Here is a 27,399-nt window from a genome sequence, read left to right on the forward strand (position 1 = left end):
CTTAATATGCAGAAAAGTCTCTTGCGATTTCAAAACGTACAAAACGACACCTCATATTTTAAACTAAATTATAAAGGCGACGGAATCCTTTGAAATCAACAGAAATGAATTATTAGAATCTAAAAACAAATTTTTTATATATAATTTTTAACAAATATACATGTTCTACCCCTTAACCCCCAATTTTCTTTCTCCAAAGAATAAAACAAATGATTTTGTTGAAATGCCTTTTGCTTAGTTATATCAGGGTTTGTCATTTCGTCCGCACTTGTTAATTTTAACGGATTCCATCACCTTTACAATTTCGTTCAAAATATGAGGTATCGTATTATAAGTTTTAAAACTAAGAGAAGCTTTCCCGTATATTAAATTTAACACACATGGCTTTTTTGTTTTTTACCCAAAATTTTTTACCCAAAAGACCACATTTTGTGTGTGTATGTGTTAATACAAGGCCCAAGTCTCAAGGACAACTTCCCAGGTTTCCTTAACGTGTCGGCACACAAAAACTAGGATTCCAAGTAAAGCATATTGTTTTGTTATGTTGTGTGATTATAGAAAAGATTAGATTCTGACTCTTTTCCTATCCTTCAAAGATCTTTCTGGTAAGGCTTTCCGTTACCTACGCAACTCAGTTTTATTTGTTTGATAAACTATGTGGCATTGTATACACCAAAATAACAACAAAAATTTGGATCACTAAAATTAATTTTCAATGGAGCCACCTGAATTAGTTGATCATGCACAAAGTACACAGAACTGCTTTCCAAAATCTTCAGTCAACATTGGAGTCGAAGCAAGCACCGCAGGAGTGGAGCCAAGGGTTGAAGATGCTAATGATGATTCAAGAATGCTGAGTACAAATGATTCGGGAAGCCCAGAAGGGACATCATTGGGGGAAGGACGAGAAGATAAACGGCCAAAAGAAGAGACTGGTTCTCATGCGGATGATGTGAAGATTGATGAAGAGCATTTGAGAGCAGAACAGATTTGTAGAATATGTCATTTGGGGAACGAACCATCATCATCAGGGAGCTCAGAACTCATTCAGCTCGGTTGCCATTGTAGAGGAGAACTTGGGATCTCGCATCGTTCTTGTGCTGAAACATGGTTTCAGCAGAGAGGAAACAGGTTAGCCTTCGTCCCAGATCATTTCCATGTTGAAGTTCTATCGTCATATTCTTCTGTTTGAATAAAAGATTCATTCTGGTGTTTCACTTGTCCTGCAGATTGTGTGAAATTTGTAACAACACAGCAAAGAATGTTCGATTAATTAAGGATATCAGTATATACATAAGAGATTACCATGAAATAAGACCGATGGCAGTCGCTGGATATGATTCCCCAAGAGAGAGTCCAAGGAGATGTAAACAGTTCTGTAACTTTCTTCTAGCATGTTTGGTAGTTGGCTTCATAATCTCAACGTTCTTGAGAGCCAGAATGTTCTAAGTATAGATATCTCGTGTTTGAGTCATTAATTTCCAGAAAGGAATTCGTACCCTTTGTCGAAATCTGTAAAGTTTAAGGGCTCAGCTTAGGCCAATGCTTGATCAAAAATCACCCAACAAAATGCTGAATGTTCTCTTGCCACTTGTTATCTCAATAACGAGCAACACTGGATTTCCTTGTTTTGTTTCATTTAGGAAATAATCCCAATCAAAGGACAAAAAAACCATCAATTTCATGGACAAGTACAGTTTTGCATTCTGACTTGCGATTCCCTACCAAAGTTTCTACTGCAAGGCAAATGTTATATGCACAGATTGTGTATCATTACATGTTGACATGTGCATTTTGGATGCAGAACATTGACACATCAGTACTTCCTTGATGGCTAAAACCATTCTTCGGATCCTTTTCCTTGTTTAACCTTCGATAATTATCAAGGCCATTACTGCATTGTGCGACTGAGATCACATATGAGAAATGAACCTAGAACCCGATTTCAGTGACAAAAATGGAGAGCCGCGCTAAAACAGTCCGTGTTCAGTTTAGAGCCAGCCCCTTGAGAATATGAACCCTAAAAAAAAAGAATAGATGAAATATGAGACATGAAAGAACTAAATTAAAATGAACTGGTTATCCAAAGAAAGTTTTGAAGGTGTCATCTGGTAATCTAGAGTCTAATTGAATAGGAAAGAATGAAAGCAAGTACATTATAAACAAACATAAGTTGCAGGTCAACAGAAACAGAAAATGAACTCTCAATTTTTCGAAACTGAAAAAAAAATAAGAGTATCATTTTCTCTAGTATGGCGACAGTTACTTGAGAAGATCAAAAAATTTCATCAATTTCCCAACCCAATTGTCTCTTCAAGGTTGCGGAACATCAATTGCAAACCAAAATCAGGTAAGAGGATTGTATCATAACAAGAAATATCATAAGTGCCCAAAAACTAATTCAGCAACAAAGACTAGTAGTAAGCCTTTGCTGCTGTACTAATCTATCTAAAAGAACATTCAGTGTAAAATAATCTACAGCAGTATCTGAATTTGCAATGCAACACACTGAAATATTCTCATATTACATTCTCTTGAATCCTCTTAGATTAGAAGCAGCTATCTCAAGAAACTTGAGGTAACTACCCTGCGAAGCTACATGAAACTTACCATACCAAAAGGAGAACATATCTTAAGAGTGCAATAAGTTTTGAGTGGCACCAGTATCCATGACAGAAAATATGTGACAACAGTTTTGAGCTGTTACACCCTTTTCAGCATATGTGTTAGCCTGAAGGATATACAAAATCCAGTATTAACAATGCCAGCTTACTTCAATTGTTTTCCTACAATAGGCAGCATAAACAATTGGTTAGAAAAATTATGTGCAATTGATATTCTAGAAGAAAATTCCATCACTTGTACCTACCCACCAGATAATACTAACATTTTGTAAACTTCCATTAAGCATAAAGATGATCAACTTCCAATTACACCTAACATAGCTAATAGAATAATCAAAGTACCAAAATTATTCTATTCAGCACTTGTCTATGTCAATGCTGGTCTTAATTCTCAGCAAGAAGAAAATTATAGTTGAGGCTTCTCATCTGAGTTCTCAGATGACAACAGAATATCAGTCCATGTTCAAGTAAGGAAAATTTTTCAATTTGTAAAAATGTCCAGTAGGCATGCTATAGAAGGAAATCATCCAGAAATTTCACTAGCATCAGTGTGCTCAATTGTTGGAAGTTAGGTCAATACCTTTCTTTAATTTCCCAGAAAGTGACAGATCCCAAAATGCAATTGTTTTTATTTCCGAACCATGATATTGTCTTTTGATGCTAAATTAGTCAACTTTAATTGCCTTCAGTTGCTCAACAACATAGAGCAAGTTGTCCACAATTTCAGAGAAAATAGTTGTCCAGCTTCCAACTCTCGTCAGGCCTTTAAGTTTGTTAGCATGGTGAAGAAAATTGCTTCTCTCTTTAAGCAATAAGGATGGTGAAGGAAATTGCTTCTCTGTACCATAATGTCAATCTGCTGGTCATAACTCATAAGTAGAGTAGTCATTTCAAATAAATTACAAGGTGGACTGTTGGTTCACTTTCATAAAAAGTATGAACCCCGAATTTCCAGCCAGCACAGGAATAATCTCTTTTGCAGATACAAAATTTTTATCTCCACAACACATCAATAGTGCAGTAACTTGGCCAAGCGAATATTTGACTGGATCTTCTTAGCTTGAGGACCAAAGCCTGTAAAACGAAGACCACGAATAACAGCCTTTTTATCAGACCTTAAAATTCTCACTCCACTTCTAACACAGGATAGGAGTAGCCTAGCAGCCAAATGAAATCTTCCAGCACTGCAAAGTCCTTGCACAATGGAGGAATAAGTAAACTCATCCTTCACTTTCATGGATTCGAACACCTGCATTGCATACTCAATCTGACCAAGTTTACACAATCCATCAATAAAACTATTGAAAGCAACCAAATTTGTTCTAAAGCCCATCTTATTCAAGTACTTTAAATGTCGCTGGGCACCCTGTATATTACCTGCTTTGCACAACCCATCAATCAAAATAGTGTGGGTGTAAATGTCACATTCCAATCCCATCTTTTCTACCTCATCCAACAACCCAAAGGCATCTTCCAACTTACCTTCCTTGCAATACAAATTAATTAGGGTATTATAACACACCATGTCAAGATCAATACCACTTCTAAACATGTTTCCCATGCATTGATTTGCCTCTTCTATTCTACCAGTTCTAAGTAAAGCACCAGCGACCGTGCAGTAAGCAAAGCCATCGAAAGTATATCCTTTCGCCTTCATTTCTGAAAAAATCTCAAGCCCTTCATTGAACATTTTATTTTTGAAGCAACATTTCATAACCGTAGTGTAAGTTATGGCATTTGGAATATGGCCATAATCCAATATTTCCTTCAGAAGCCCTTTCACCGTCCTCCACTTTCCCGACTTACATAGCCCATCAATAAGAATGTTATAAGTTACCAACTCAGGCCTAAATCCATTACGCTGCAAATTCCGAAGTAACATAAGAGCATTATCCGTATACCAATTCTTGCAAAGTCCAGTGAACATGATATTAAATGTGGCTGGAGAAGGATAAATACTCCTCAAAAATATATCTTTAAAAACCCTGTAAGCCTCATCTGGTTTCCCCGCCTTGAAAAAGCAATGCATCAATATATTGTAACTCCAAACATCAGGAAGAATGCCCATTTGAAGCATTTCATCAAATATATCAAGAGATTGGTACAACAACCTATATCTACTTGCACAAGACAACAAAGTGTTGTATGTAATGACATTCGGGTGTATCCCGGCTTCCCTCATTCTACCAAGAACTGAATAACCAGAATCAATGCCAAATAGACGACAGTATCCATCAATCAGTGTATTGTATGTAACCACATCAGGTAGTATTCCAACTCTAATACCATCTATCAAAACTGCTTCGGCATTCTTCAAATTTTTAACTCTACAAAGTGAAGCAATACATATGTTTAATGACGTGGTTGATAATATCTTGAACATTCTTTACAACTCATCCATCATAGGAACCCCGAGGCCTGCAAGGAACAAGCTTTATCACTACTATAAGCACTCCTGAGCTTAACTTTATATTACCACACAGTTTCTCTAAAGCAAATAGTGGAGCACATTCTTTTAGGCTAATCCAGAACTCAGATGTTAAGGGGAAAAAAATTTGCTTATTTGAACAAAATTGGCAAATTGCAATCTTTGGGATTTGAGACACCCTAACCCCTTTTTCTTTACATCTCATTTACTAAATGATTTGACAGAATGAAAAACGAACAGTAAAAATTTTCGGATATGCACTGGTTCAAGCAGATGAAATGTTCAACACGTCATTAGAAAATTCATCCCAAAAACATACTGGCACCAAAACCACAAGAGAAACTAAATCAAATAGATCAATAAATGATTAAGAAAGCTGCTTCTACTTACCTAGAATGAGTTATCTAAGCTGAAGATTTCTGCAAGAACACCAGCTTTCACATGTGCCAAAAATCTACAAGCAAACAAATCTCGTGAATGGGTTTTTATTGCAGATTCACAGAGCCCTTTTCGTTCTTCCCTTGTTCCCATGACTCGGGAACTTCTTGTGTATAATCTTTAAGGTCAAGGGTTTAAGGAAAGATTTAAGGGCTCGCAGGCTGGCAGAAAAACCCGAGCTTTGGTTGATGGTGAAGCCATCTAGTACTCGAAGATACAAAAGTTGTGATTTTTAGATTTTGAAAGAAATGCAGCAAGAATTGACCACAAAAGCCTGCAGATTGCCAATTGGGCTTCTGATTTGAGGTGGAAAGGCTTTTTCTTGCTTTTCTTCTGTCATGTAATGGGCCACAATTCGATTAGTAAACTCGGTCACATTCAAAAAGAATAAGCCCTCCAAATTACTCATTTTAAGATTGGATATGTAAACTTGGGGAATGAAGTAATTTCAATAGCCATATTAACATTTTCATTAAAATGTGCCAAAAACTCAAAGTTGGGACTTGGGCATATATATTTTAGTGTGAATTAAGTAATTTTATTCTATTTTAATCCACCTAAACTCAAACCTCTCCTCGTGAGATTTATTTTGAATTGTTTGCACGCGACCAACTTATAAGTCTATTTTTATGCCCCAAAAATAAAAGTCAATCGAACATGATATAAGGCCTAGTAGAAGGGAAAGGGATCAATAATAAATGAATCTAATTGTTTACCATAAAATTTTTTTTGAATACAATGTTGTTACAATTGGTCCAATATTAGGGGAAAAGGAATTGTTACGATTGATCCTATACTAGGGGAAGTAGAAAAGAAGAAGCGAATGAACCTATCTAATTTATTGAGCAGTTCGAAAGGAATTAAATAACCTTTGACCGTGCATCAAAAAGTTTTGGGGAGGAAATGCAGTAAGAGGGATTGATCCCCTAACCTATGCCCAGGAAGAAACTAAGTGGACAACGGAGGGTTGGTTATTGTTTACCATAATTGATTTACAATTATTTGCCATTAACTTTTGTTTCATACACTATCAACATTATTAAATTGTGTTACAAATAAACACACTGCAAAATTCAAATTATTTTAATATTTTAATCATTAGTTTTGCATGAAAATAGAAAAAAGATTTGTATATAGCCTAAGACGTTTTGTGAGACCATCCTTTATTAAAAAATAATTAAATGGATTGATGTTTCCTATGGGTGTGAAAAATTTGTCACAACTTTTGATATGCAATTATGCACAAAGAACACTCAAATATTAGAGCTGAAATATACACCACTGAGACAGTACCCTTGCTTCAAGGATAAGTATGTCAATTTACACTGAAGGAGGGTAAGATGGGGAAAAGGCAGATAGATGCCCTCACGACCATCTTACTTAGGGCTGTCAATTAGGTTATTGTTTAACAAACTCAGTTCAACTCAACCATCTTACTTAGGAATGGGAAAGCACAAGTACGTGCCATTACAATCGTCTTACTCAGGGCTATCAATCGAATCGGGTCAATTTTTAACAAATTTAGGTTCAACTCATCTAGTTAGTTTTGGATTATGAATTTTGAACTAATATATGTCAGGATTATACTCGACTCACAATATATTCCAAATTTGAGTCTAATTCGAAATTAGCTTAAACTCATTTATTACCCATTAATTTTCTTAATATAATTATTATAACTATTAAGTAGTAAAGTTAATTTGCAATCTACAATATTAAAACTACACATAAATTAGTAAAAAGGTCATTAAAAGTACATAAACCAAAAGTTTTCCAACAACAAGTGTGTCTAATTTTTTAAAATACATGGAAAAAACCTATAAATAGTAATAGTCATTAGTCAATAGACTACTAATAGATTTTTCTCTTTAAATATATTTATTTAATAAATCAATGTCTCTTCAAAACCAAGACTAATTACTAATAGTTCAATTACATATTGCATGTTTAAAAATAATACATTTATAGTTATATATGCGTACACACACTTTTTTTTTTCGAAACAGAATAAACTTACACAGACACACAATTAGATTAGAAACGCTCGAAAATTACGCCCGTTAAATCTAAGTGAACCCCACAGAAAAATCACGTCCAACCAATTGGTATATATGCCTACACACACATATATAAAATAATTGGCCGGGCTTCAATATGGCCGAGCTTATTTAATCCAAACTCTGCCTAGCTCAGAAAATGTGATAAGCTCGACCCCTTTTTGGTTTTAATGGGTCGAGGTCGGATTAGCCCGACCCTATTAACAGCCTCAGTCTTGCGTTATATAGTGGTGAGATAAACTAGGGTTTCTTTCATTCTCTTAGCGCTTTACCCATTTTTTTCTAAACCCTACACGCCTCAGCTGCCTCCCTCGCCGCACCACCATGGTCTGTCTCTCTCTGACTCCATCTCTTCATCTTGTGTGTGATTTTGTGTTTGTATGTGTGATTAATGTGTGTTTTTTGTTTGTATCGTTAGGCGTCAGAGAAGAAATTGAACAACCCCATGAGGGAGATCAAGGTTCAGAAGCTGGTTCTCAACATCTCCGTCGGCGAGAGTGGAGATCGTCTCACCAGAGCTGCTAAGGTACCGTGTCGCAACTCTCATCTCTCTGTACCTCGCTTGTCACCTGCTTAATGTGATTTTGTTCACTTTTTTTTTGGGTGCGAATTTCTTGTTATGTACTGAAATGGAGTAGAAAGTTTAAGCCTTTTCTTTTTCCAATCAATATAGGTGTTGGAGCAACTCAGTGGCCAATCCCCTGTTTTCTCCAAGGGTGAGTTGCCTGCTCAACTCGTATTATCTTTTCTTTTCTTTTTTGTACATTTTTCTCAACTCTAATTCTCGTTCTTTGAAATGTGATAATGAAACAGTAAAAAGGGGAAAAATGCTGTTGGGAATATTTGTATTCATTAGTATTGAAATGGATTTTGTAGATAAATATGATTTGAGTGATGGTCAAGTGGCTCATCTTTTAGCCTACGGTTTTCATGTCAAGGGCTTTGCTGGAGGAGTTTAGCCTCATTTGATTGTTAAAAGTTTGGAGGTCGTACATGCCTAAACATACAAGTCTTGCTGGATCTTCTGAATATTGAGTTATTTTGACATATGTAGCAGGGTTATCCTAGGTTTCACTTTTCCCAATAAATTCAATTCTGAATAGGTTATGTGGATAATAAATATATTTGGAGCTTATCATACCTTGAGTGAAGAAGTGTATGTTTTGTTTTCCTAACATGGTTGTTCGCTTTGGTTGGCAGCTAGATACACTGTGAGGTCCTTTGGCATCAGGCGTAATGAGAAGATTGCATGCTATGTTACTGTTAGAGGTGACAAGGCAATGCAACTCCTTGAGAGTGGGTTGAAGGTCAAGGAATATGAGCTTCTCAAGAGAAACTTTAGTGAGACTGGCTGCTTTGGCTTCGGTATTCAAGAGCACATTGATCTTGGAATTAAGTAAGCTGATCTGTTCTGACCATTTCATTTATTCCTATGAGTTCCTGGTGTTCTAAGTTTTGCTGAAATTATGCTATGGTCCTCATTTAGTGAGTTTGCTGCAGGATATCTTCTTTGGCTAAGTATGTCAATTTTAATTCATTATGGACCTGCGAATTGTATTAGCCAATCTTTTATGGCTGTCGAATGAATTATAGATCTGCAGCTAATAAATTTTGAATGTGTTAAACAGCTCATTTGTTCCAATAGCAATGTGTTCTGCTGAAGTGTAGCTTTTCCCTATCAGCTTTCATTCTCTTTTCAACTGCAATATAGGCTTTATAGCAAGTATGGAGCAAACTAATTGCCAATGTTGTGATTAGGACCTTGCCTATTCAGTTTTGTATGTCTGAGTTGATTAGCATGCATCCTTGTGATGCAGTTTTTTTTGCCAATGTTGTGATCTGGCCTATATTGATAAGTGCAAACTAATTGCTACTGCTTTTTACTTGCTGTGCTAGTTCATCTGATGATGTATTTTTTGAGTTCCACAGGTATGACCCTTCAACTGGTATTTATGGTATGGACTTCTATGTTGTTTTGGAACGTCCTGGCTACCGGGTGGCACGTCGCCGTAGGTGCAAGTCACGTGTTGGAATCCATCAAAGAGTTACCAGGGAGGATGCAATGAAGTGGTTCCAGGTCAAATATGAAGGTGTCATCCTGAACAAGGCCCAGAATATTCAAACTGCTTAGACAGGGTGTTGTTACCAGTTTTACTCTTAGGAGATTATGTTTATGCTTTTTGTAGACCATATCTGTTTACTATTGAGTTTGGAAATTTTGAAGAGGTGTTCGCTATGTTTTAAGACTAAGACATGTTGCTTCTGTTTATTTCTGGCAAAACGAATTCCAACTTTACCATTTCATCAAGTTAGTCAATTCTCGTTGTTCTTGCCAAAGTGTTAGCTTATATGGGATGATATTGGGATCTACGGTATCTGCATGATTTGGGAAAAAAAATGCTCGTTCAAAGTGGCCTTGCAGCATCTTTCTTGTGTGGTCTGAAATTTGTTATTAGCCGTTGTGTATGCTTCTGCTTAAGTAGCATTTTGCTGGTGGAATGTAGCAGGGGCCAAAGGGTTTGGCCATTTAGTGCTGGTTCTGGGTTTTCTTGTGATGCCTGCTTCTTGCGTCCTTGCAATTGGATTATAGTATTGTATCAGATGGATTGTAGCTCTCATGGTAAATGTTTGCCTGGCTTATCGTGATAAATGGGTTGACGCCTGCTACTTGAATCCTCAAAGTTTGTAGGATGCGTATTAGTTATTACCAAGTGGGCCCAAAGTTGAGATTGTAGTTACAATAAAACACTTAATCCCCAAGGAAGCTTTGGGGATGTCTCAGCTTTACGTCCACCCGGATGGTCATGCTAGAAGATAGAATAATGCTTGAAATGTATGTAGTCCAGTTCATTTAGCTGTGAAGATCTAGTCGGTCATTCCATTACTATAAATCCTTTCGTAGTTTAGTCACAAGCGCTAGATGGTTTCACCGGCACTTTTTTATCTCATGAATGGCCAAGACGACAAGAAGAAAGAAATTGGAGGTAAAGCACAGAGAGAGGAAGGCATTCCTACGGCACTTGCATTCCAGGAAGTTCCAGGTGCTTCCCAATCGGCCAAAGTCGTCATGGATGAGAGCTAGAGGTGGGGTTAAGAAGCGAATGCTTTCGGATTTGTACCCAATCTCATGTCACAATAATTTTCTTGTGTTCGTGGTTTACAGGAAAAATCACGACAAGCTGAGGAACCAGGTTTAGACGACATGCGCAACATAACGTAGAGAATGCCTCAAAGCTTAATGACAACAGACCCGAACGAGATGTCTCAACTTTCAGCATCAGTTGGTGGCGGACGACCAATATGAAAGACGGGAACTTGATGTAAAAGAACATCAAGTTATGTCCAACTCACAAAGACATGGAAATGACCTATCAAAAAGGGGAAGATGTAGAAGAAGTTGCTCTTTCTAAGAGGCATTACTTGTCTTTAGCTACACACAAGACATCCCTGGAATGATTCTTTAAGATTTTTCTGGCATGTCCATACTTGCTCCCCTCCCCTCTTCCCTTCATTCAATAAACTATATCTCTCACATCTATATTGCAATGAATATATATGTACAGGGTTCGTCAAAGATCCATTCCAACGTTAGCAAGCTGTAATATAACAGCATAAACTGAAATTGAACAGGAGAATCAGTACTTCAAGACAGATTGGAGAAACTGAGAAAACTCAAGCTGCTCAAATTAACTTCCATTTTCGGATGTAGACCAACAATCAGCATTTTCCCAAACTCAAGCGATTCCCCAAATTCCCAATACAAGGGCAGTAGCCCTTCCCGGTACACTACAAAACAAAGATTTTGGCCTACTTTAACTATCAATTTCTCAGCAGAGAAAATACGACATTCTGAACAAGATTCAACACTACAACAACCAAGAAACAACAACTCGTAAGACATGGATATTAGGGAATGGTAAGCTTCTTGCCAGCATATGTTGTGTCCCCTGTTGGCCCATTTGCCTTCTTAATTGCCTCAATTGACACCTTCATCCAATCCCAAAATTCAATCAACAAAATGAAATATATATATATATATATATATGTAAATGCTAATGTATGTAGCTTTAAAAGGAAAAAAAAAATTGCTACATTACCCCATGTTTCCTAGATGGACCCGACAGGGTATCTATCTAGGAAATTGGGCTCTGGGCCCATTAGAGTTGGGCTCAGTTGACGATCGGCTGATTTTTTGATGCCCGGCCCGTGTGTCCTACTAATGAAAAGTAAAACTCAATTAGGGGTCATCAAATCAAAAGGGTAAAAGTAAAGAAAGAAAATGACAAGACAAGGGGCTAATTAAAAGTGATTTTTCAATCGTAATCTCTAAAATGTCCCAATTAGATTAACTCAATACGCGACTTGAGGGAAGAGTGTAACTATGTAAGAGTGGAAGGACATTTTTTCCACTACAATGTTGCATCCAACAATATAGGAGTGAAAGAACACCATTCAAGAAATGTGTTATGTGTACGTAAATGTGCTTGGTAAATCATCTCTTGAGTTAGTCTTACTATGATATATGACAAAAGTTACCTAGTGTCAAGATATCTTGTACCGTCAAACGTGAAATAAATTGTGACAACGTCTTAAATTCTGTTTGATAAACCAATTCATCACTTAAATTTAAATGAATTTGAATCTTAACATGTTCAGACGCGTTTGATAAAAAAAAATAGAACATCTGAATTAATAAAATCGTACTGAATTTCTTAAACAAAACTTGCTCCAAAAAAAATAACTTATTATTTAATGTGGTATATACTCAAAAGCATCATATTTAATACTTAATAATTCAATCATTTAACGAATTTAGATTTCAAATTTTAGTTTTTGAGTTTTTTAGATTTCAATTTTATCAAATGCACAGGTCTATAATTGTTAGAAACTAACATATGCCCAATAAGGATATTAGTTATGAATTTCTAGTTCGACTTTCAAACCTTTCTATTTTTCCTTCTCTTTGAATGAATTAGTTCTCCTTGAAATTTTTTAAAAAAAATAGCATATGTCGAAATACAAGAACCATAGTAAAAGCACATATATTGGCATCCTTTTCTCTTTTCTATATCATAAAAAGTAGGGGTGTGCAAAATCGAAAAATTCTGATTTACCGATCGAATTCGAATTGAATTCGGAATTTTCGAAATCGGTAAATCGGAAATCGGAATCGAATTCGGATTTTCCGAATTCATATATTTCGAATTTGGTTCGAATTCGGTAATGGAGTTTTTCAAATCGGAATTTCCGATTTCGAATTCACAATTCGAAATCGGAATTCGAATTCCGATTTCGATTTCAAATTCGTTTTTAATATATAAATATATTTTTTATACATGTAATATAAAATTTATACTATATAATATTATATAAAATTTATATAATATAATATAATATAATATAAAATTTTATAATATTATAAATTTTATATTATATAATAATATATAAATTTTTCCGAATTCGGTGAAATCGGTGAAATCGGAATTTACCGAATTCCGAATTGAATTCGGTATGAATTCGAATTCGGAATTGGTGAATTCGAAATCGAATTCGGTCGAATTATCAGGTACCAAAATTTCGAAAAATTCCGAATTCAAACTTTCGAATTACCGAATTCGAATTCGATGCACACCCCTACTAAAAAGGCAAAAGATCACCCAAAAAAAAAAAAAAAAAAAGCACATATATTGGCATCGTTTTTTCTATATCCTATATCCTCAAAATGCAAAAGATCAACACAAAAAAGGCGGCTCACTATAAAATTTTAACATTATTCTCATCCCTTTAATTTTTCTTCTCATCCCTTAATTTCCGTACACTTTTACCTACAAAAAAAAACATAAATAACTTCAACTATTAGTATAAAATTATGAATAGAGTGATCCTATTAAATTTGATCACGAAGTCCCTTACTTTTCAAGTTGCAAATTTACAGGCAAAGTCTAATTAGGTCGTTTGTCAACCGGAATTTTCCAAAATATTGTGTGGCCCATAGAGTCCACAGAAGAAAAATGCGAAACAGTTAAAAAGACGGCTCCAAGAAGCGTGCAAGCAAACTTAAACGCGTGCCGTTGGCACCCAGTCCATGCACAGTCGCGAGCGTAGCTAGATTCATTCTGGTTGCAGTCCAGTTTCCTCTAGATTCTTGCAAAACAAATGGTTCTCAGCTTGCCAAGTCAGCAGCCTCCATTTCCATTCCAATTTCTTCCCTCCTCATAAATTTCGAAAATTCCAAATTATCCCACCATAATTATCTATGATCATTTCTTGTTTGGTATGAAAAAAAATTATCTATGATCTTTCTGTTTTCCCTATAAATTTCTGTCGGCAAAAGCGCAAAGTTTTCGAGTCAATTTTATTTGTACAAAACTCTTTGCATGGCTCAGCTACTGTCTCCAGTGTGCACTGATGCGTTGAAATTCCAGAACCCATCACCAAGTTTTAGTTCAAGAAAACAATGGTCCATTTTGGGGAAGAAATATATGAGTAACCTACCCAAAATGAAATACTATATGAGTTGGAGTCCAATTGCTAGAAGAAGACAAGGTGTTGGAAGGCTCAGGGTTGCCACAGCAGACCCTTCATTGTCTGAAGATTTTGCTGATGATTACTATGCTGTTCTTGGATTGGTAATTTATATTCACATCAGTTTTTCCCCTTTTTGTTGGGGTTCTTTAGTCTTGAAAATTATAACATGTGAAACATTTTGTTATGGTTATGTTTGCGACTGCTAGTAGGGAACAGAGTGAAGGACGGATCCTATAGAAAATAGAGAAGTCAAGAACATTTTGGTTACTAGGTGTAAGAAGAATTTTAGCATCATGAAGAAGTAGACCCATATGCAACATGTAAGATTACTTAAAACTTGGCAAAACCAGACTCTTCTGGACACAGATGGCTGAAACTCTTCGTACAGTAAACTAGTGGTTTATGCTTCATGTAAGTGTAAAGAGTGTAATATTTTGATGAACTCTTATGAAGTCTTGATATCTGCTATTCAGTCGTTCAAAACTGTAAGGACTAAGGATCGCAATTGATAATGTTTCATAATGAATTGATAGTACTGATAAATTCTTTTCAACTTCGGTTTGGAGGTAAACAATTGAACTTGTAACTTCTTAAAGCATGAAAAGACCAAAAATTAGTTTCCATGGGAATGGGGGAGTCGTAGGAGTGACAAGTTAAATTCTGTAGATGTAAGACGGACAAGTAAACGATATGTTCTCCTTAAATAAAAATTCTCAATTTGCCTCTATTAATTATATAAGCCTCGTATAAATAAGGTCTTATACTTTTATAGCTGGACGACTGATTTCTTATATAGCAACTGCTCCCACTGATAAAGTTCATTCCTGAGCTAGTAGGTTCTTGCTGAATACACGATTTTGTTAAGGAACTGGAAACCATAATGATGCATCAGCAGATGATTTTTTATATAATATCCTTATGATTTAGTTCCTTTTTTTTATACAGCTTGTAAGTACAATGTCAGCACTTCTACAATGTTGAGCTCTTCAATTTCTTAAGTAGACAAACAACCATTGCTCAAGCTCCAGGAAATTGATTTGTCGAGAGCATAAATAATCGTGAAATTTATAACGTGATACCTCATTAAAATGCAGGATAGATTTGACTGTTACTTATGGTTTCAATTCTGTCATTGATATTTTTGATGTCATGCAATAATCTCGCTTTGAGATCACTGTACCTTACTTTGCTATGGATCGTATAGTACTTCATTTACTGATTGGTCCATGTCATTAGCTTCCAGACGCCACACCAGATCAAATCAAGAAAGCTTATTATAATTGCATGAAGGAGTGCCATCCAGACTTGAGTGGTGATGCTCCAGAAACAACTAACTTTTGCATGTTCATCAATGAGGTTTATTCGGTAGGTTCCAATTATAGAATGCTGAAGTATTGAGTCAGCTTTTGATTTATGTTTGTAGTGTCTGATGAAAATATTCTTGGAGTCTAGGTTCTTAGTGACCCGCTGCAGCGAATGATTTATGATGAAATTCATGGATATGCTATGACTGCAATAAATCCTTTCTTGGATGATTCGGCTCCAAAGGATCATGTATTTGTCGACGAGTTCAGTTGCATAGGTGCATTGTTTTCACTCTCTTTTTACCATTTTAACTGTGAAGTGCCATTTTAACTTCAGCCCAGGAGTAGTTCAACAGTCAAGCATCCAGTTACATTTCTGCAGTCATGAGATCATCCCCCTTCAAATTTTTGCCCTCCCCTGAGATTATCCCCCTCCAAATTTTTGCCCTCCCCTTGCTACACCATGCAAAAATGAAATTCCTCTTAATTTAGGATTGGCATTCAGAATATTCATCGTTGAAGCTTCTGAGAAAGTATCTTCAGAAATTGAGTTGACCTTGTTGATTAATCTTGTGCTATTATGAGAAGTTTTACAACACTGTCATCCCATTGAAAAGAATTTGGCTTTAAATCAAATTTTCACTAGTGCAGATAGTTGCATACCCATATCCAGCGATAATAGATGTAAACATAAAAATTTGAGACTAGTTTCTGACCTCTCTGAAGTCAGGGAACTATTTGATACTGCTTTCATGTTGTAATAGGAACATTTTCTGGCAATTCAATCAGAGAAACTCCTTTCGGTGTAATTGAAGGGTTAATGTCATATTGGATCTTGTGCTAGTCCCTAACATATAGGAAAGGTTATGGGTTGTTAGTTGTTACTTCTACATTCTGTGATTTGCCACTAACAACATCTTCTCTTCCTCTCCCTTAACAGGCTGTAAAAATTGTACAAATGTTTGCAAAGCTGTATTCACCATTGAGGAAGACTTTGGTAGAGCCAGAGCGTATAGTCAGTCTGGAAACCCTGATTTAATTCAGCAAGCTATTGATAGTTGGTATGATTTTGCCATAATGATTTTGCTGTGCTATAAATACCACTGGAACATAGGAACCTGAGCATATGTAAAGAAATAGAATTAAACATGGTAATTTATATTGGTTGGGTTCCCGGAGGCTTGTGATTTTCCTTTTCTTGGGATTTTAAAAATCCTTTATACCTTGAAACTAGCCTTCTTCAAGTATTTCCTATGAATAACCTGCCTTAAACTAGTTTTACAGTAAAAGCACAGGATCAGAAGACTTCCAAGTCACTTATTTATCCTAATAAGAATGCAATTTTACTTTTTGAGTAAAATGCAACTGCAAATACTTGAGAAAGTTAAGTTTGACCTAACAATCTTGCATAATGAATAATAAAACTCAACAATCACAAGAACCTGAAACAACTAAGAGTTAAAAGATGGATTAATGGAACTTTGATAATTGGAATCAAGAGCAAAGTATGCGATAAGTGTTTTGTGCAGCCATGACAATGGTAAGTTGACTCAGTAATTCCGAAAAGTTGAAGGTATTAAACTTGAGATATCTACTTATGGATAACACAATAACCTCAACTCGATTTATTCTGATTTGAAATCAGGAAATGGTTGAAAGGTTTTCAATTGAATATCATAGAATATCATATAAGAGGTTACCCAATGATATCAACTGGACCTTAGGCTGGCTAGGAATTGGATACTCCCCAAGAATCTATTTCACTTTTAAGTGGTTCACTATTATATTTGGTTTCTGATGAAGCTCAAATTAGAACAGTCCTTTAAGTGTCTCCTACTTGTCTTGTTTAGGTTTTGGTTGTCAAAATGAATCTGTTTTATGCATCTAATATAACAAATGCTGCTTCATTTCAGCCCTGTTGACTGCATTCACTGGACTTCTGCTCAGCAGCTGTCTTTGCTTGAAGATGAAATGCAAAGGGTAGACAGAGTAAATGTGAGCTATATTCTCCTTGGACTCTTTCTTTATTTCCGTCCTAACTTTAGGACTAGTTTTTGCAGTATATGGCTTCAAAATATTCTCTAGCTCATTATTGTGGTTGAATACTTGCTAAACAAGGAGACAGACATGGTTTAAAAACTTCTTTTATTAGCTTTGAATGGAAAAGATCTGTTCATTATTAGTCTGCTCAATTATCAAGCTATTTCAAGCCTTGTGGAGCAGGAGCAATTATTACTATTGGATGCATTCTTGGGAGAAGGCTGGAGGAGAAACCGATAAGATTTTTGATGCATTGATGCATCTATCAATGGCCTGAGAGGAGTTCTTTAGAATCAAACTTGTTGATACCCATTTCTTTTCATGCTTTTTAAGGAGTTCTAGTTTAATGATAAATTATGCATCTACATTGTCGTTGTTGAGAAAAATTAGTTCATCTCTCTATCATTCAGAACTTGTATTGTGACAAAAGTGCCTAATTTTGGCATTTCAATATGAGAGATGCTTTGTTTTATTCGTCATCTTCAGGTGACCTGACCACCAAAAAGTGTCTTACTTTTTCCCTTTTCTTATTGATCATTAGGTAGCATTCATGCTTTCAGGAATGGGCTCTCCAGGTGTAGATGTTTTCAGAATGGTAAGACATTTTCTAATCTACCATACATCGAGTTATCTCCAAAATACTCAGACTGCCTGTGAGAATCACTTAGTTGGATTATTTGACAAAGATGAACGGAGGTAAAGATAAGTAATAGTGATCCTGTTATAAAGACTAAAATAGAATTCATCAGGAAAAAATTGGGATTCAAGAAATGTGACTGCTGACAGCCTAAAGATTCGGTTGCAGTTTTCTCTATAAAGAAAATTGTCTTGAAGTTCAAAGCTGATAGAAACTAGAGTAAATGGCACATTTATATCATTGAACCTCAAATCTAAGTCGTGTTTTACATATAGATATAGTTTTCCATTATCAGTAGATACATATTGACATGAAATCTAAGGTTCTCCATGGCACAAATGTATGCATTTGTCAAGTATCCAAAGGACTTTCAGAATTTTATCTGATTTTTGAACATTTTTCTGACTGCTATTGGTCATTTGCATCTAATTGATTACACTCAATTGACAGGCAAGTTCTACATGGGAAAAGAGACAAACCAAGATCTTGGTAAGTACTTACGTAGAAGTAGGGATAAAATTCTCTTTCAAATTTAGTTAATTTCCAATTTTCCGCTTCTATCTTACAATGCAACCTCATTAATTTGTTGTAGGAACAAGTCAAAATGAGGATGATGAAACAGAAAGAATCTGATAAATATGAAGCATTTTGGAACAATCTCTGGGGCAAACCAAAGGGCTACAGAAATTCAGGTAAGGAGGATCAAGCTGTTCAAAACACATTGGGTTTACCCATTTTGGCAAGATTTCAATTTGGTAGCCTTTTTTCTTTGAATCAGCTGTAACCAATTAGGATCATCGAATCAGATTGTTTTCTCTCAGATTGCTCCAATGTTTATCACTAAACGATCCGCTTTTGAAGTGGAGCTTGATTTAATTATTTATAAGCTTGTCAAAGCAGTAAACTCGTACCTCTTGAACATGTATAAAATTTGGAAAAGTAAATTGGACATGTTCTTTCTGTAGCCTATACATGTTTCAGTGTCTGCATCCTACATAAACATTGTACAACCTTCCTGGAAAAAAGAAATCACTACCTGAATATTCAGTTGAAGTTTATGATAAGACTAATAAGATGACTAGAATTTATATGATGCTACAGAGGAAGAAGTTAAAGAGAGAGCAAGTAGAGCTGCGGCGGCTGCTCGAAGATGGAGGGAATACTCAAGAAGGGGTGTTGATAAACCTCCCACCATTGAACTTCCAGAAACAATCTCTAACACTGAAAATTAAGCTGTAATTTTGATAGCTTTTACTTTCACGATTCTATGTAATTATTGATTCTAAATTCCATCTGTTGGACGCATATGTAACTCATAGTAGATACCGTGCATATAGTAAACTTGATATTGGCTCGTTCAACTGTCTTATAGATAATCAATAAAGCATTATTCTTGCACATTTTGTGCGCTACATGTCGTCACTGTCTGCTCATGATCATCCAACAAAATGTGTGGTTTTTCCTTTGAAATTCATGTTTTCTGCAGTGAAAGTACAAAAAATTACCAGAAGAGATCTATTTGCTTCATAAGTTTCATCTGAATGCTTGCAAAACTTGTGGAGGCAACTCTTATTCTCATGTACTACTTTAACAGACTCACATCAACTTGGGTGTGGAGTAATTCTTTCTTTTGTGTTTGTTATGGGAAGATGGTACTTGACTTGTTCATGATTTCAGAGACTTTTTTATTATTGCATATGTGAAGGGGCACCGTCTCTGAAGGAATGGGTTACTACTGTCCAATGAGTGGGCCTCAACTGGTTAACTGATTCTTTTCAAGTTAGTTTATTTCAACATGGCAAGATTGGTTAGAAGCTGCGGAATATACTACAAGAATATTGTCTTTAAGGAAGGCAAAAGGATTCAAGCCCTTGGTTTTTCTGGTTTTCCCAGTCCTGCCTCGACATCAGTATATTGTCTACTGTAAAAGCCTTTGAGGCTGGTATGGACTTATCAGTTTTTGGAGACCTTCAAGAACAGGATAATAAGAGTGTCATATCTTCTATGGGTTATGTGTGCTTTAAAACAAACAGAATGAATTAGGTCTCACAACAAGGCAGTTCCCAGCTGGAACTGGCTTAATCTCTGGTAATTTAATATCTACCTGTCGTAATCACAAACACCTACCTAGTTGTAAATATAGAGCTTTTTGTATGGCGTTGCTTTTGCATGCTATCTCATTTTTTGTGACGTTTTCTTCTGCTCAGCTTCAAAAACGTCATACTAGTAATGTGGACATCCATCAATGATTACTTCTCTTGTTTTTAAGATGAAACTGATCAAGGACTCATCGTCCACTGTAGCAGAGTGTAAAAATGTAGAGTCAAAAGAAGAAAATTTCTTGCAGGTTTCCTCTGGTGCCTGTTTTTTTTGTTTCTTGTTTAGCATTTGGCTAGGCATCCCACTTCGAAAACTTGTCAAATTATAGTAGACTCTTATATTGGTTGCAGCACTAGACAATCATTGTTAAGCTCACTGTTAATTCTGCACAGTTCATGCTGAGATGTGCCATGTAGTGGACAAAGATGTGTAAAGGATTCATTTCAGCACTTTATTATGACGCAAGAACATTGTCTTTTTGCTATTTTCAAAGGCCGTCCTTGAGGAAGTCAGAGTAGGATTGGCATCAAGGGCTTACTTTTTTAACATCTCCTTATTTACAATTACAGTTTATCCAGGTTGGCGCATGGAAGCTGAAGTGAAACTAGAAACAGGAAAATAACCAATGGACAAGAGCAAATGTAAGTGGAAAAAGATCCAAAGAAACATGTCTTATCTAACAGTTGACGCAACAGTCTGTGCCCAAGCTTTAAGTTGGTCTTTCATGTTGATTTCATTGTCCACAGCAGGAAATCTCCAGCGTACTTGTAGTTTATTTACCTTCCTCTGATTCAGAACACCCCATGCTTCAGAAAGATAAGGCCTTGAAACTGCATACTTGTCGTGGACTAGTTCATTGCTGCCTTGCTTTCCCCATCTCTGCAATCCCGGTATGATTGAAGCCAAGCTTGAGCTCTTATCTTCCTCTGTGAACACAAATCCCAAGTCCATGAACCCTTTTAGCTCCTCATACTCTAATTCTGATAAGCTTCTGCTATTACCTCTACTCCTTCTCCTCTTGTTACTGAATTTTTTCGTGGTTGTGGTTTCAATCTCTTCTTGCTCTTCAATCCTTTCAGAGAAATCACTCACTTCTACTCCAGAGAGTATCTTTGGTAGTGTTGCTGTGGAAATCGCTGACTTAGGAGATGCAGCATCTGGGCTGAAGCCTGTATTATAGCTGACACAGTGATCACTTAGAGAACGAACTTGAAGGTTTACTATGCCCGCAAGCTTTGATTTTTCAAGCTCATGATCTTCTTGATCATGAATAGGCTTGCTAGTTGAAGATGCTAAGCAATGTTTGCTAGTAAATATTCCATGTTCAAACCAATAAGAATCAAAGAGCTCCAGAATTTCTTCAGCGGCCATAGTGATCTCTTCTGTGGATAAAATGCCAAAACACTGGGAGACAGAGAAAACTTCTTAGTATTTCTTCCCAAGCTTTGAAGTATATAGCTACAATAGCTGCATATTGCTCAATTATTTGTGGACTATTATTAGAATCTCATGAGTGGCTAATAATAAATTAAGCCCTCGTTTGTCTCATCTAACATATAATATAATAGCAAAGGTATTCTCCTGACTTCTTCCAATTATTGTAGTGTTAGTTGGGATGTGAAGTCATTGGAATGTACTAGAATTAATGCTAATTAAACCTAGCTTATCGTTTGACTGTGATTAGTTTGATAAGATTTGTACTGATATCAAATTTTCAATAAGCTTGAGGCTGAAATGGATTGCCCTTTTTGTCCACTAAGAAATGTAGTTTAGCTCCAATTGTTTCATAAGCATTTCTCCTTATCTACCTTAAACAAGTTCTGCACTAGATCAAATTCCCTCGTGGGGAAGGGATGACTTTTAAATTTGATCCAAACACCACCCCCCCCCCCCCCCACCCCAAAAAAAAAAAAAAACACACACACACACACACACACACATCCACCTCGAAAAAAAAGAAAGGAATTATATGTCCTTATCATATTTTTACCATTATCTCATGATGCGATCCACTTTCTTGTAACTAGGTGTGGCAACGAACTAATCAAGCCTGATGATTCGAACTTGAACTTGAAGATATTTATTTGAACTCGAACTCAGTCTTGCTCGTTATCAATTCGATTAAATTGTTCGATCTTGCTCAAGAAAGCAAAATAAGCGAGCTCATACTCAACTTAAGCTTGAGCTTTCTAGTATTGCCATTGCTATAAAAGAAAAAATAAAAGTATACTAAAACAATACATTACATTTTTCGCCAGTCCAGTACTACTAGATCATAATCAAACTACTCAATTCTTTGGATGGTGGGGAGGCATTATTTTCTTCTTTTGTTTGAAAATTTTAGTGGTGTCAATTAGTGCCCAAATCCTGGAAAACTTATAATTATTGTAGTGTATGAACTTGACCAAGATTTAGTGGTAGTAGGTGACAAAACTGAAAATCAAACAATAAATGCATGCTAGTTGACTAATGCAATTCATGTGGTGTATGTATTGCCAAGAATAAGAAGTCTAGGCACTAACAAGTCTTTTGCCTTGGGGGCCCCGGGAACGGAGAGGGAAGGTGGAGGTGGAGGTGGAGGGTGGTGGCATGGGTGGTCTTCGCCGGTTAGGCGAACCTGATCTCAACTTTGGATTATAATATGCATCTTCATTAAACGAGATTATGGGTAAGGACTTGAACTCATATGGGTTTGGATATAGGTCCTATACTAGGAGTCTCTCTTGAATCAAAACAAATTTGGATAGTAAATTATTTACATAAATTTATCTGCTTGTATGATTAACATATTGTTTTATCACATTTTTATCTTACATATATCACATCAAAGCGTTATGCTATTTCTTTTTCAAAAAATTATTCCAAATAATCTCTTATCCAAACACACATAATTTAACTTCAGAATTTTCAGTCTCGCTCCTAAAAAGAAAAGTAAAGGATAAAATTTTTAGGTTTTTTTTTATCATTTTAAATCTTTTTGCTAAGACATTAGTTCCTCTACATGACTTCTTTGATGTTGTAGAAATTTTGGGTTGTAAAAGTTGTAGAGCTTCATTGATGTACAGATAGCGTGTATATATATATATATATATGCTACTTTGTATACGCATCAGTTCTCTATCAATAAAATGTTGCAATTTTACTTAAAAAATTTTAAAAAAAAATTCACGTCGTTAAATACTAATTGGCCAAGGAATGATTTAGACCAAAAGACGACCAAAACAATGAGGCAAATTAAAGTAGTTTGAATTGATTATATTGAAATGCTAAAAACACTCAAAATAGCTTTTTAAGAGCAACAGTTAATGTTACTTTAAAATACTTCAAAATAAATAAATAAATAAATAAATGAACTCCAATAATGATTCGGACTTGTTTGTATACACTTGAAAATAATATCAATCAAAAGAGTCTATGACTGTTTGGTAGCTTGTCCCCCCCACCGCCGCGGCAACGCGGAATCTCCCATTCTGTCTCGTAAATTATGCATGAGAAAACATTTTGCCAGCTCCTTAACTTTGCCATCCAATACAACCTTGGCTGGCTCTTTCCTCTCCCCTATGATGTTTCCTAAATCATGATTGTCAATCATGAAAGAATGCCCAAAAAGAGCAGAACATCTACTATATAAAGTCTTCATCCTCTCACGTTAGCCACCACCAAAAAGAAATTAAACCCTTTATTTAATTCCTTTCACAGTTCCCATTGTTCAATTTTTTTCTCCATCATCAATGAAAATGAAGTCCATCACTTGCAGTAATTGGCTGAAGCTTTCAGTGTTCATGACACTGCTCTTAGCTACCTCCGCTGGTAATTTTTACCAAGATGCTGTCACAACTTTTGGCGATCAACGAGTTAAGATAGCCGAGGGTGGTCGACTTCTCTCATTGTCCCTAGATAAAATATCAGGTTCAGGGTTTCAATCCAAGAATGAATATTTGTTTGGAAGATTTGACATGCAACTCAAGCTTGTCCCTGGAAACTCTGCTGGCACCGTCACCACATTCTATGTAAGTTCATGATCATCAACGCTTATTCTTCTTTTTTTTTTCCCTGAAGAAAAATAAAAGTTTCTCTTTGCACTGTATTAATTAGATTTGTGGTGTTTAATTAAGTGGCTAATGGCAATCATATTCTTCTGTAGCTATCATCTGTAGGACAGGGACATGATGAGATTGATTTTGAGTTCTTGGGCAATGCTAGTGGGCAACCATACACCCTCCACACCAATGTTTACTCACAAGGAAAAGGGGATAAAGAACAGCAATTTAAGCTTTGGTTTGATCCCACAACTTTCTTTCATACCTATACAATAGTGTGGAACTCTCAACGTATAATGTAAGTCCCTATACCATGCCCATAAAAAAAGATATTTATAGATGCATGGTGATCATTAATTATCTTTTGATCCCATCTGCCTGATGATCCATTCTTAGTCCTTTCAATCAACATGCTAGTCAAAACATAAAAAATAATAAAAGTTGGATTAATTTTTTTTATACTAATTAACTTCTTTTTTTCACACTAACTTCAAGTCTTACACATCGAACACGCATTCTTGACCGTTAATGTATTTCTCTCGGTATGAGAAAGATTAATCCATAAAAGTTATTAAATATTATTGGTTCAATTGGTACCGTTAAATTTTGATTTCCATCTATTTTCACCAAATGTTGAATTTTTTTTTTTTTTTACTTTCAGTTTCTTGGTTGACAACATTCCGATAAGAGTATACAACAACCACGAAGCCATTGGAGTTCCATTCCCCAAGAACCAACCAATGAGGGTGTATTGCAGTTTCTGGAATGCAGATGACTGGGCAACACAAGGTGGCCAAGTGAAGACAGATTGGGCAAATGCACCATTCACAGTTTACTACAGAAACTTCAACGTCAAGGGAAATGTTTGTGTTCCTGGATCTCCTTGCGGTTCTGGCTCTAAATCCACTGATTCTCTGGACACTCAAGAATGGGAAACTCAAGGACTTGATGGGAAAGGACGAAATAGAATCCGATGGGTTCAACAGAAGCATATGGTCTACAACTACTGTGCTGATCGTAAGAGGTATCCTCAAGGCCTTCCTGTTGAATGCAAGCGTCCGAGGTTCTGATCAGGAGATCATGGAAAAGGCTGCTGCGAGTTGATGAAATTAATTCTTTGTTCGTTTTGAACATCAAAAATAAAATGGTGTGTTGTTTGGTTTACCTTTTGCTCATCACATATTGTTGTTGAAATTTTTTCTTCTCATCTTTTTCATAATTCAGTAATAGGCTAATTAAAGTTTTACCAATTGGTATCCTTTATGCCGTCGAGCGGAATTCTTAAAAGGAATCCCATGATGAATAAAATATCTTTATGCTTTATCTCTCTCTCTCTCTATATATATATATATATATATATATCGGTTACAATGATTTTTCTTTTCCCTAAAGAAAAAAAGGAAACTTCTGGCATATATCATTGCCCTTTTAGGCAATGCCAGTCAAGAGTATGACTTGGAAGTTTGCTAATAAGGCCGAGTAGATATGGGGTCAGGAAATTTCTTGCTCCAATTAAATAATTGAGGCAACAAATGGTTGAGATATCTTTATCTAAATTTCAATAAACAAAATTACCTGTACAATAAATGTGCATGTAGGCATCAACTCGCTATTTTGATATTCTGAAGAAGAAGTAGGCACGGGCAGAGATTTGTTCCTTTTGTATTAAAAAATGCCACTGCATTGTGGTATAAAATGAGACATAATAGTCAACTGGAGAAATGATTCCCCCTCTTATTATTATTATTATTATTATTATTTTTTCCTCACTTCAAACAGGATATGCTTCTTGTTAATAAATGTGAACGAATCAAAAGTTGGCGGAAGCAATTTTTTATTTTTTCTATTTGTCCTTTTCGACAACTTATGAGTTTCCTTAACAAGGACTAGTAGGATTCGCCCCTCGGGTCAGCTCAGCTGGTGATCCTATGGGTCTTTCTCGAGATGGCACCGGTTCGAGTCTGCCTTTACATACCGTCTAGGTGCTCTTGGGGGGCAGGGTACTTCAGGCGCAAGGGATTAGTCGGACCCCGTAAAGATTGATCTGAACATCCCTGTGTTGACAAGAAAAAAAAGACTAGTAGGATTCAATACCCATCCAAGCAAGTCGAATTTAAGGACTTGCACGTGAAAAAGCAATAAGGATTTTTTTTCTAGATTTCAGGCTACTCACTCACTCACTTTTGCTAGTTTCCCATTTTAAGTATCAAGAGCTTTTTTTACCATTAGATACATGACACATAATTTGAATTTGAATTTGAAACTCAAATTTTGTGTATGTGTCATATATTCAACCATGATAATGTATACATCGTCAGTATACATAAGATTTACTCTTTTTTTAAATTATAATTTTCATTTCTAAATCAGAGAAAGGTAATAAGCACTGATGAGATTTATTATGACCCCATATTTGTAAACTCCGGGGCCATGAGTTTTTTTTTTTTTTTTTTGTGAATAAATTTTGACAAATTTTTATTGCTTCATATTGCATATTGATCTTGAAATAAAGACATGGATACTCTCACATATTTTTCTTTTCTTCTTTATATTGAAATGCATTTTTAACTTTTGATTTTAACATGATCAAAAGAGGAATATGCAACTTGATAAGGATGAAGAAAATTCCTCTTTGAACTATCTCTTAGTTGAACTACTATTACAGTAATATTCTCTTTCTTTTGCCAAAGAAAAGTCATTATCACACAAGAAAATTAAAATACTCAGATGCCCAACAAATTTTCGTTAGTCACAACAAAACATTGTGCCATATGGAAGCTTTACCAACCGCAAAACCTACAGGAGCTGTAAGTCTTAATCAATTCCCAAGTGCCATAATCCGACGAAGGAGATCAACAAGTGATGATGGAGATGCTTTTCTTTATTATCTTCTTTTTTTTTTCTTTTTGAATTTCTCCCTACGATTTTGATGGGATTTTATTCTTTTAGCACATTCTTCCTTTAAGCAGTTTTGAAATGATACTCATTGAATCTAATACGAGCTTATTGTTAAAGGGCAAACACAAATTGCAGGAATAGTTGCGACTTTTGAATTTAGGTGGATGGTAATATAAGTGTTTTGGAACCTTAAATTGTAATCATTTCAATCATTTGAAAATTCAAATAATTATTGTCTCTAAGCGATAAAAATTGAGAGAATGAATCCCTAAAGAACCGTAGAATCTTTTTGAATTTTTGAATCA

General features: G+C 35.7%; 6 protein-coding genes across 6 annotated transcripts; 4 read left to right on the forward strand and 2 right to left on the reverse strand.

The window, feature by feature from the left end:
• The first annotated feature begins 654 nt into the window (after positions 1-654).
• LOC113753745 (E3 ubiquitin-protein ligase MARCH11-like) lies at positions 655-2,004 on the forward strand. The gene is made up of 2 exons (XM_027297981.1): positions 655-1,131; positions 1,230-2,004. Exons 1-2 carry the CDS (start codon positions 716-718, stop codon positions 1,447-1,449), a joined length of 636 nt encoding a protein of 211 aa, XP_027153782.1. The 5' UTR covers positions 655-715; the 3' UTR covers positions 1,450-2,004.
• LOC113753744 (putative pentatricopeptide repeat-containing protein At4g17915) lies at positions 1,604-5,584 on the reverse strand. The gene is made up of 4 exons (XM_027297980.1): positions 5,443-5,584; positions 3,205-5,042; positions 2,611-2,786; positions 1,604-2,020 (listed from the first exon to the last, which is right to left on the reverse strand). Exon 2 carries the CDS (start codon positions 5,005-5,007, stop codon positions 3,634-3,636), a length of 1,374 nt encoding a protein of 457 aa, XP_027153781.1. The 5' UTR covers positions 5,008-5,042; positions 5,443-5,584; the 3' UTR covers positions 1,604-2,020; positions 2,611-2,786; positions 3,205-3,633.
• A 2,179-nt stretch (positions 5,585-7,763) lies between these two features.
• On the forward strand, positions 7,764-9,884 carry LOC113753022 (60S ribosomal protein L11). Its single transcript, XM_027297099.1, has 5 exons — positions 7,764-7,874; positions 7,966-8,073; positions 8,221-8,263; positions 8,748-8,943; positions 9,477-9,884. The coding sequence occupies exons 1-5, from the start codon at positions 7,872-7,874 to the stop codon at positions 9,676-9,678; spliced, it is 552 nt and encodes a 183-aa protein (XP_027152900.1). The 5' UTR covers positions 7,764-7,871; the 3' UTR covers positions 9,679-9,884.
• A 4,040-nt stretch (positions 9,885-13,924) lies between these two features.
• Positions 13,925-19,470, forward strand: LOC113753105. The gene is made up of 9 exons (XM_027297198.1): positions 13,925-14,176; positions 15,312-15,440; positions 15,528-15,657; positions 16,320-16,440; positions 17,293-17,374; positions 17,961-18,014; positions 18,507-18,545; positions 18,649-18,748; positions 19,158-19,470. The coding sequence occupies exons 1-9, from the start codon at positions 13,925-13,927 to the stop codon at positions 19,286-19,288; spliced, it is 1,038 nt and encodes a 345-aa protein (XP_027152999.1). The 3' UTR covers positions 19,289-19,470.
• Positions 19,471-20,775: 1,305 nt separating this feature from the next.
• Positions 20,776-21,805, reverse strand: LOC113753783. The gene has a single exon (XM_027298022.1). It carries the CDS (start codon positions 21,525-21,527, stop codon positions 20,829-20,831), a length of 699 nt encoding a protein of 232 aa, XP_027153823.1. The 5' UTR covers positions 21,528-21,805; the 3' UTR covers positions 20,776-20,828.
• Positions 21,806-23,838: 2,033 nt separating this feature from the next.
• Positions 23,839-25,423, forward strand: LOC113753681 (xyloglucan endotransglucosylase/hydrolase 2-like). The gene is made up of 3 exons (XM_027297902.1): positions 23,839-24,166; positions 24,301-24,494; positions 24,858-25,423. The coding sequence occupies exons 1-3, from the start codon at positions 23,888-23,890 to the stop codon at positions 25,264-25,266; spliced, it is 882 nt and encodes a 293-aa protein (XP_027153703.1). The 5' UTR covers positions 23,839-23,887; the 3' UTR covers positions 25,267-25,423.
• The last annotated feature ends 1,976 nt before the right edge of the window (positions 25,424-27,399 follow it).

Source organism: Coffea eugenioides, chromosome 11 (genome assembly GCF_003713205.1).
Source record: "Coffea eugenioides isolate CCC68of chromosome 11, Ceug_1.0, whole genome shotgun sequence".
NCBI classification, from domain to species: Eukaryota; Viridiplantae; Streptophyta; class Magnoliopsida; order Gentianales; family Rubiaceae; genus Coffea; species Coffea eugenioides.